We start from the raw sequence: 10238 nt of genomic DNA on the forward strand, positions 1-10238 counted from the left end.
TGCCAATACCAAACATTCAAATATCTCAGCCAGGAATTAGCAACAAGAAAACATAGAGACTTAGCTTTATTTCCGAAAAATGCCGAAGAAAACGTTATCTTATCCTTTTGCTATGCCACCGGACGGTACCATTTTACAGGAATGTTCATACCCACATTTTTGTTGAAAATGCTCTCAGAATGCACCAAATTCAAAGTAATTTTTCAAAATTTTCTGGGTTAGGCCCCTCAGAACCCCGCTGCTGGGTGTCATTTTAGGCAAATACGCCGTCAAAAACCCCCCCTTCCAAAATTTCTGGCTACGCCACTGCTCGTAAATAAACTTTACAATTATTGTAACGGTTGTTTGATCAGAGAAATTAAAATTAAAAGCAAAACTGCCTTAACTAAGTTTATATTCTTTTAATTAAAAATTTGCACACATGAATGTGGAAAATGAAAAGAACGAAGAGTTTAATGCATTCATATTTTTAACATTAAGCAATGACATGTGATGTTGTTTAAAGAGAATTTCTGAGCTCAAAAATAGGGAGGGGCCTCACAAATGGAATAGGCTAGGGCCTCTCATGGTCTAAATCCGGCCCTGTTCATACCGTAACACTATCTTCGCTTAAGGCCGACGTAAGCTACAGTGTCATTGGTGATATTCTGTGCCCCTATAGCTGGCAAATGGTGAAGTAGTAGGCTATAGCCTCCCACGCAGGCAGCGAAGATACGTTAGCTTGCTTGTAATTTTCAAAACCAAAACAAAATGCGATGGCTGCAGGCAAAGTCTGCAGTAACACATATGGTTTCTTGATGTTCTTTCTCTGCTCTGTGCATATCTTTCAACTGGAGTCTCAACTACAAACGATGCTGATCAACATGACGCAGCTTTCCGTTTTTCATGAAGCTTTTTGAAAAGTAGCAAAGTCAGCTGAACTTGGTACAAATTTTCTTGATCGTACAGGTAAGATATCTAAAAAATGATAATGTTAAATCAATACCCTGATCGCTTGTCAAGGTGGCGACTAAAAAGTAGGCCCATTCCAAGAAAAAAAGGCTATCATCGGATCGATGCAAAATGAGTAAATCAATAGGCTAAGTTGATCAAAGATATTTCAAGATTAGGCGGTGCTGGTTCAGCTCTCGGGGTGTGCGGTTGAGCAACGCATTTCAGAGCTGATCTCCATTCAGCGACAGCTAGTGGACGGCATAATTCTCAAAAGAGAACACTTCAACAACAATTGAAACTTCACTCTGCCAATCTCGGTAACCGGCCCTGCATTAAAAACCACTCCAAGTATGCGAAACTGCAAGGAAAAAACTATCAAAGTATGTGTCAGTCCGAGGATAAAGATTCAAAACCATCCAACCAATGTGATGACATCCTAAATATGACACAAAAATTAAAAATGAATCCAGTCGCTAAAAACTCTTAGCGGGTTTAGAGCGACAATAAATAAAATTAGCCTATAACATTATTTATAGATGAGAAAAATCTCTGTCTTATCTCAGCGTGATCTGAATGCCAAATTTTCAACATTTCAAGGCAACTGAAGATCATAACGTTTTAAAGGATAAATAAAAACATAATTTTCTTACTTGAAACAAGTCCTTAGAAGGAACACCATAACATCCGACCGCATTGATAAAACAATTGACATTTTCGCGCTCCAACATCGCTCGCTTAGCCTGACGGGAAAACAATAAAAATTATTTTAGTATGAGGCTAAACGGCATTTCAACGCCTAACGTACAGAAAAATTATTCATATTTTGTGATAGCTTCCTAATCTTATGTTATTCATCACCAGAGCAAGGATCTTCATCACTGTACGAGATGATATAATTATGCAAAAAAATATCGAAAACATTCATCAGAATTCACAATACTTAATGAGCAATCTAAATCTACAACTTAGACAATGGTTCTCAAGCAGCTTGACTTGGTGAAGTGAAACTTGAAACAGTAAGCCTTGCAGACAGCAATAACTTCCTCAAATCTCACCGCTAGTCTGCTTTTACTAGGTGAGTTTGGTGTGTACGCGCCTGGATTGACATGATTCATGAGCTGATACAACACTTGTCCATCTTTCAGCCATTCGCAGAATCCCTGCAGTGATGAAACATTATGTAAGATAACTGCACTGATAAGGTTCCATCAACAGCTTTTAACGTTTTTCTCGTAAAATCATTGTTGTTAAAAAGGATAAAGACCAGTTGCTGTTACAATCCTGAAGATTGTCTCGTCAGAATAAAATAAAATGTAATGTCTACATGTCCAGAATAAAGGAAAACCTCTGTCTTTCTACCCCAAACCAAGTTATCTTGGGGTGACAGTAGACAGATCGCTCACATACCGCCACCATTTGGTGTCACTGCGCAAGAAGCTGACATCCCGCGCTGCGCCACTCAAGCGCCTGGCAGGCTCCAGCTGGGGGCGAAGGGTAACACTTTGCGTATAGTAGTCTTAGCCTTTGTCTACTCTTCAGCAAAATATTGTGCACCTGTTTGGTGCCGCAGTGTTCACTGCCACAACATCGACCCTGCACACAGTGAACGGATGCCTGCGTCCCACACCATTGGACAATGGACAATCTCCCCATTCTCGCCAGCATCCAACCTGCTGAAGTCTTCGTCGCGAAGAAGCCACTGTCTCTCGGCCAACGGAAATTGGAATCTAACCATCTTCTCCGCTACAAGATCTCTGCTCCCCCAAATGAGCACCCCGTCGACTGAAATCAAAACACCCATTCGTGCTAGCCGCTCAACCTCTGATCAACGAAGCTGATGTACAAGACATCTCTGCGGCTATTCGGGCCGACCATAGATGGAATTCTGAATGGAAGTCAAGTACCACCAGACTCCATTCGTTCATCTCCTACGCCGACACACGTCCCATCAGCCTGATACTACAAAAACAGGCATGGGTGCGCCTCAACCGTCTTTGTATGGGCGTCGTGCTTTTCCACTCAACCTTGCAATTATGGGGAGTGGCCTCTTCCTCTTCCTGTGAATGTGATTCCAAGGAACAGACCGCAGACCACATCAACAATGACTGTACCTATAGTGTACTATCTTCAAGCAACCTAATGATTTGGAAGGTCTATACGCGTCTTGGATGATAAAACCAAAGACTGATGGCTGCTTTCTAGTAGCCTTCCCAGAGTAGTCAGGGAACATCGTGAATTTGGAGTGATAAAAGGATAGGCCTTCGGCCCCAGAGGCTCACATGACGACGGCATTCGATTCGCTTCAAACAAGAGGAAAATGTTGAAAAACTGATTCATAACTTATTTGATCACAATTTCCTCGTTTTCCGGTCATCTCTGATGACCAAGAAGCACTTTTTGCGTCACTTTAACATCATGCTTAGCCAAGATACAGCAATTTAAGTTTTTTTTTTTGAAAACAGAAACAAGATTTTTCATTTTCCTTGAGCTGAACGTTAATCTGCATGAATGCATAGCAATAGTATGCAGAGTAGAAAATGACGTTATTGTCATCTAGGCATACACAGGCCCGATGATTGAAGATTCAGATTAAGTTCGCGGGAAGGAAAGGAAGTCAATCTTGGTGTCCACCTTTAGGCATGCCTGCCTTTAAATGTATTGCCAAAGATACAGCCGCATGCCCGCGAACGGTGTCGAACCGATGCCCTTTCGACTGCCAAACCGAGTTTCTCACAACTCGTCTATGCAACCGACTGTGATATAGTTTGAAGTTTGCTGTAACAAGCGGCTTTTAAGTAAGTTATCGTATGGCACAGCCTATCGTAGGCTACTTCTGTAAAAGTTTTGAAATCATTACCTTTGGTCCAGTTTCCAGAGGTTTTGTTCCTACTATACGGCTGATCCAGTCCACGAGAAGCTTTTCGTCTCTTTCTGAGTATTTTAAATTAGGTTCGAATCTGTCTTCTTTCTCTGGGGGTTCAGAGAGCTCGGTTTCCTTCGCTAGCGTTGTCATATTTTTATTCAGATTGGAGCAAACTCAAATTCTGCTTTGGGAAAACCTGCAAAAGTAGTTTTAATTGCTTTCGCTATATTTTTCTTACAAATCCTTAGGCTAATTGTTTTTGGTTGGTTGGTTTGAATCTTTATCTGCGAACTGACAAAGCTTTTGATTGGTTATTCCTGGTAGTTTTGTATACTTGTGGGGGCTTTTGACGCAGGGCCGGTTACCGAGATTGGCAGTGAAGTTTTTCGATTGTTAAAGTGTTGTTGCCGGGATATTTTTCCATCAAAGAGTATCAAGGGTCTCAAACTCAAATTGCTCTGGGGTCCAAATAAACATTGTAAATTTACCCGAGAGCCGCAATATACAATAATGTTAATAAGTCAATAAACAAAACCACACAGTTAAAACGCAATAAAAAAGATATATTAGTAAGAACTAAGTTTTTAAAACTTAATAAGTATATAGCCTACCGGTAACAAGAAAAATGGAGCCTAGTCTCAAACACGTCTATGCTTAGCCTCGTAATCAGAAGCATGCTCTTTTTCGTACAAAAACAGAATATTTCGAGATAAATTCGGGGCCATGGTAGGCAATTAGGCATATCATTGACTTTTTTGACAAAGTAAAAAGTAGCATAAATATTTTCCTTTTTGTGTGATCGCTTTTGTACAATGATGACGTAGAAAGCGTGAAGCGAAATACCTTTGTCGGACTTTGATATTGACAATATATGCTGTAGGCAACTTTGAAAAACTGTTTTACAAGTTTACCTGTCGAGAAGTTCGATTGCAGTTGCACCAAATTGACATCAGTCCAAATGTGATGATGCTTCTATGCTTTGCAGTGGTAGTGAAAATTAAACGAGTTGTCCCCAGATGAGACAGAGACATGTAGTTTGATAACTTCCGTTTTTCACGTAAAAGGTTAAACTTAAGATAGTCGTAAGTTAAAATGAACAAAATTGAACTTAAACAGGCGCAATTACCCTACATATGTCCTAACCTAACATTTTCTACAAATGAAATAGGCTACACAAGTTTAATCCAAAATCAGCTAATAGCCTACAAGCAGCGTTTCTGAGCAATAAGGACCACAGTAGCTTTTAGCGCAAACTTGCGGACTGCAAGAAATAACCTACAGATTAACCTAGTCAGGGGCGCCGGAACGATTTTTGACTGGGGGGGCAAGATTACGAAAAAAGGGCACTTTTGTTTACTAAAAGGCCAATTTTTTTTCAAGTTTTAAGATAAGACATAGCGATAATGCTAATCTATTAGCTCACTATGTATTGAGTAATGATAGCCTACTTGTGTCCGGTATACAAAGAAGGGCATTATGCTATGTTATCATGATGTAACCTACTGTCAAGCCTTAAAGCAGCATGCAGCCATGGCCGCTAAGTAGTGCTTGAATGACCGCCGGTGCTACCTCCTCAATCGGCCAAGTTTGGCCGCCGGTCTCTTCTAGCCAATTATTTAATTTCGCAATAGAATGATCGTGGATTAACTGTGGAAAATATGTAGTATCAAAGAGTGACGCAAAATTAGGTCAGCGCGTCATAATCGCCACTGTTGCATTGCGCGGGAATATTGATGGAATATATCCATCTGCGATCACCAGCTATAAGTCTTGTTTGTAATTCCTGACGTTTATTTTAACAAAGTCTTAATCCAAAGTGCTAATTTACATCGGCTGGCAATATTGTCGTTTTTATGTCGATTCGATGTTGTCGGACATTAAAGCGTTGTTAAAAAGGAGAACTAGGTTAGTTGACATCCGAGGGGAAAACATTTTTGGATCATATTATGCAAAAATTATGCTTCTTTTAGTAATGTCCTTCACATCATTGAAATACTTATTTTATTACCTTGCCGTCATCGTCAACACATGTCGAAAGTTGTTTTTCGTTGCTAAAAAGAATTCTAGGGGAGTGGCGAACTTTAAAATCAGCCACATTGGAGACACTCGTGCGAGTGTCGTTAGATAGTCCCGCAGTACTGGATTACAATCTATTGCGTGGTGCAACGATTCTATTGTAGGACGTCGCCCGGCCCAGGCCCAGACTTCAACAACGCTAAGTGGTCATTTTAGCACTGTTGCAAGTTTAATTCTATTTACTTGTGCTATCGTTATTTTTTTTTGTATTTTGGTCTCCAAGCACGCAGATTTGGCTGCCGAGAAGGAGCACCCGGTAGGCCACGATGGCTGCCGGAAAAAAACGAGTTTTAAGGCCTGTAGCCTACTGTGTTGCAAAATTTTGTGCCGTAAATATTATTTTGAAGCAAAAATGAAAGATTATAATTAGGCTAAAAGCGAATAGCAGAAATTGTTATAATGCAAAATGTGCAGTAGCTTACATGACTTTGAAAGGGCACCATTGCCCCCCCTGCCCCTTCATCTGCAGAAAAACTGAGGGCAGGGGGGCATCCGCCCCCCCTGCTCCCCCCCCCCCCCGCTTCCGGCGCCCCTGAACCTAGTCATTCTCAACCATTCATATTTTGGGACCCCCTTACAGTAACATTCTAAACGTGTGGCCCCCTGCTGACCAATAAAAAATGTAGATAATATAAACTTTCGAAACTTAAAGTTAAAAAGTTTGAATTAACGCTACCAGTGCGAAACTGGTTCTTAATTGAAGAAAATAATCAAAATCAAATTTAAAAAAAAATCAAAATTCAAAGAACAATCTGTAGTAGTAGGCTACGAAATTTGCTCTTGGAATCATCTAAGAAGGCCTTTCGTGTTCTCCGCCGTCTTGGACAGATGACCAAAGTCGTCGCTTTGATGACTACGGTATTTGAAGGTGCTGAAGCTCGCTTTTATCTTTGGATATTTTTTTATTGGTGGGTGACACTAGAAAAGGCCTACGCTTGTGGTCTCCAATTTGATTGAAGGCCGATCTGTTAGTAGCCAAATTCGCTATTATAAGTTGATACATTGAGTATTAGTTAGTATATAATATAGTCTGTGTGTATTTTAAGTTACTTTTGTTACCGTGCCATACAAATAATGGACTATAGATTTTGGCACTTGTATTGGAAATTCAAAAAGCGTCTGGCAACACAGCAGGTACCGTAACAGGGAAAGATTTGTCACTTTTTCAACTTTTTAATTTAAAATTAAGAGTTTTGCAGTGATTTGAGATTTAATGGTCATACTTTGACAATTAGGATTCTTAAAACTATCATTTCAAAGGGATGTAAAGTACCATAAATTTAGTTTAGAGTTTAAAATCGAAATTATACTAGCCTTCAGTTAGACCTCCAGTTCGCACGTTGTCAAGGCCTGTGTAATTGCATATAGATCGCAATGGCATACATTCTATACTATAGGTACGGTATAGAAGTACTATGCGTCTTGTCTTAAGAATGTTAACTTTTCTCTTTTTTAATCTTCTGATCTTCTGACCTATTAAAAAGTTTTCTTGATGTGCAGTTTTTTTGTACCATGCACCGATACCATAGCAACAATTATGACGAAAAACTCAGACACTAAATAAAAATATTTAAGGGAACCAACACGGTGAATTAAAAAATATTGGTGATCTCTCAAGAAGGCTACACGTAGTTCCACTCGAAGTGAAAATTACATGACTTAATTCTTTTTTATTATAAGATAAAAGTCATGTAATTTTCACTTTGTGTGGAGCGTGGCAACTTTTATACACAGGCCGTGACGATGTGCAGCTTAAAATTTGATTGAAGGCCGATCTGTTAGTAGCAAAAATCGCTAGTGTAAGTTTATTGGAGTGATACTTAATAAATCTAGTTTTCATTTTTGTGTGATTTTGAGTCACTTTTGTGCCATTGCTACCATTTAAATAACAGACTAGATTTTGGCACTAGTGCTGGAAATTCACAAAGCGTCTGGCAACACAAGATTTCATTGGCACTGGGCCCAAAATGTCCTTCCAACAGCCCTTCATGTCAGTGAGTCCGGCAACGAGTCGGCAAAAGCGAAGCACCCAGAGGGAGGTATGGAGGGCCTTTCAGAAAATTTTGAAAAAATATTGTAAAATTGCACATTTTGAGAGTAGCCTACTTTCTGCCTAAATTAATAGTAATAATATAATAATTTATTTGCCTCAGACAAAGCTGTCCATATCCAAAACAAAACAACAAAATAATACACAAACTGCAAATGCACAAAATCTCAATAAATAGGCTATCTACTGTTACAAGTTTACAGACAATGGTACGGTAGCGTTACAAGTTAGAAGAACTGAAAGTATTGAGAACGATAAAAACAATCAGATGACATGGCAGCCATCAAAACTAGTTAATAGCATACATAGAATTATTATAATGAAGACGGTAATTTGATATACGATGGCAATCAGACCTCATCAGGGAGGCAACAATAGAGTTAGACGATACTTCGCATCTTCCAACAAAAGAAAAAACATATTTACGAAGTAATGCATCAAATGTTATGATGTTACACAAGACTTGATGTTCACGTACGCTATAGTGTTTAGGCAAATTATGTATAATTCTAAACGCATTATTGAAGGCAACACGCAGACGATTAATGTCACGTTGATGATAATTTTCCCACAGATGACATGCATACATTGGAGTACAATAAGAACGGAATAGAACATTTTTAATATCACTGGAGCACTTGTAAAATTTGGATTTTAATTTGTTGGCAGAACAGTAGATTGATCGCACTTGTCGATTTATATCCTTGTCGTCACACATTGCCGTGTCAAGAAAAACACCCAAATATTTGACACTGTCTACGAATTTGATCTCACTTCCATTGAGCCGTACAATTGGATTCATATTTAACTCTAAGTGTTTTGTTTGGAAGTACATAGCAAATGACTTTTTGCAGTTAAAAATGACATCGTTAGAAAGCGCATAATCTTCACACACATTCAAGATACTCTGCAGACCATGAACACTTGGAGAAATACAACAAATATCATCAGCAAACATGAGATGATAAACAAGTGTATTACCTATGTAACAGCCTGCCTTGGTTTTGCTTAACACAGTCGATAGATCATCCATATACACGGCAAATAAGTAAGGACTGAGAATACCACCCTGTTTGACACCATTGCTGACAGAAAAAGACTGTGAGTAATGACAACCCCAGCGTATGTACATCCGCTGATGGGTATACCAATAAACTACTAGACGAACAAAGCACATTGGCACTCCTCGTTGAATTAGTTTCTTGAATAGGAGGTTGTGGTTTACCCTATCAAATGCTTTCGAAGAATCTAAGAATACAGAAAAAACAGGACTTCCACGTTTTCTGTAGTAGGGAAGGTCGGGGCCTATGATCCCCCTTTTTGATTTAGTCCCATAACTCTTTTATTTCTGAATATTTTCACCTCATATTTCATGTTAGCATAACTTGTGATATAACCTGTTGAATCACCAAAGAGGAAATTCGTATCTTGTCAGATTTTTAATGTGGAGCAAAAAATGTAAATTTGTTGAAGTGGCTCATAGGATCCAACGCGTGGGGTCCTATGAGCCACCAGTACAATCAAAAGAATAAACGTATTTACATGAATACATCGATGAATACATTTACATGAATACACAACAACACATTTGCAAGATAATGGGACGTGATAAGTTGAATATAGAGGCTTAAGTGATCATGAAACTGGAAGATTTCCATAATTTTTAAATAAAAAGATAGTAATTTCTAATAATCACATTAGGCCTACATTTTTTTTATAAGTGACAGATTTATATAGGCCTAGAAGGCTAGAAAGTATGAAACAAATTAAGCATGCCACAACCGTGCCATCATTTTTATGATCACAAGCTTACAAAATCGATCCATCGAATAGCCTATAGGCTACTAACAGGCTATTCACACAAGATCAAAAGCAGAAAAGTCAATCAAAATTTTTCTAATTCCCTTCACTCTTTTTGTTGACCCAGTAGTGATGGGTGGAGGAAGAACTATGGCTACAGAGGAAACTGGAACAGCGATTTACCACGATGAGTTTTTTTAGCAGTTGTTCGAGGCATTATGGTCAGTTTTGTGAACTAATTTTTGAAATCGCTTATGTACAGATATAGCCTACATTTGTATCTTAAACTGTTAAACAAAAATTGAAAAGTACACATAAACAATTTACTATAATCTTAACTAGCTTAAACATAAAAAATAAATAAACAACTTTCTAACAATAAACTAATTGTGATCTGAATTTCAACCAAGTAGGATCCTATGAGCCGGCCTCATAGGATCAGCACACAAGGTGGCTCATAGGTGCCGACTCTCCATATTGACAAATTCACATGTATTGACGCTAAACTATTAACTT

General features: G+C 38.7%; 1 protein-coding gene across 1 annotated transcript; it reads right to left on the bottom strand.

Annotated features, from left to right (window-relative positions):
- Positions 1 to 712: 712 nt before the first annotated feature.
- Positions 713 to 4986, bottom strand: LOC145781040 (transgelin-2-like). Its single transcript, XM_082592749.1, has 5 exons — positions 4708 to 4986; positions 3791 to 3992; positions 1989 to 2093; positions 1584 to 1673; positions 713 to 957 (listed from the first exon to the last, which is right to left on the bottom strand). The coding sequence occupies exons 2-5, from the start codon at positions 3944 to 3946 to the stop codon at positions 859 to 861; spliced, it is 450 nt and encodes a 149-aa protein (XP_082448875.1). The 5' UTR covers positions 3947 to 3992; positions 4708 to 4986; the 3' UTR covers positions 713 to 858.
- Between the last annotated feature and the right edge of the window lie 5252 nt (positions 4987 to 10238).

Source organism: Aplidium turbinatum, chromosome 12 (assembly GCF_918807975.1).
Source record: "Aplidium turbinatum chromosome 12, kaAplTurb1.1, whole genome shotgun sequence".
Classification (NCBI taxonomy): Eukaryota; Metazoa; Chordata; class Ascidiacea; order Aplousobranchia; family Polyclinidae; genus Aplidium; species Aplidium turbinatum.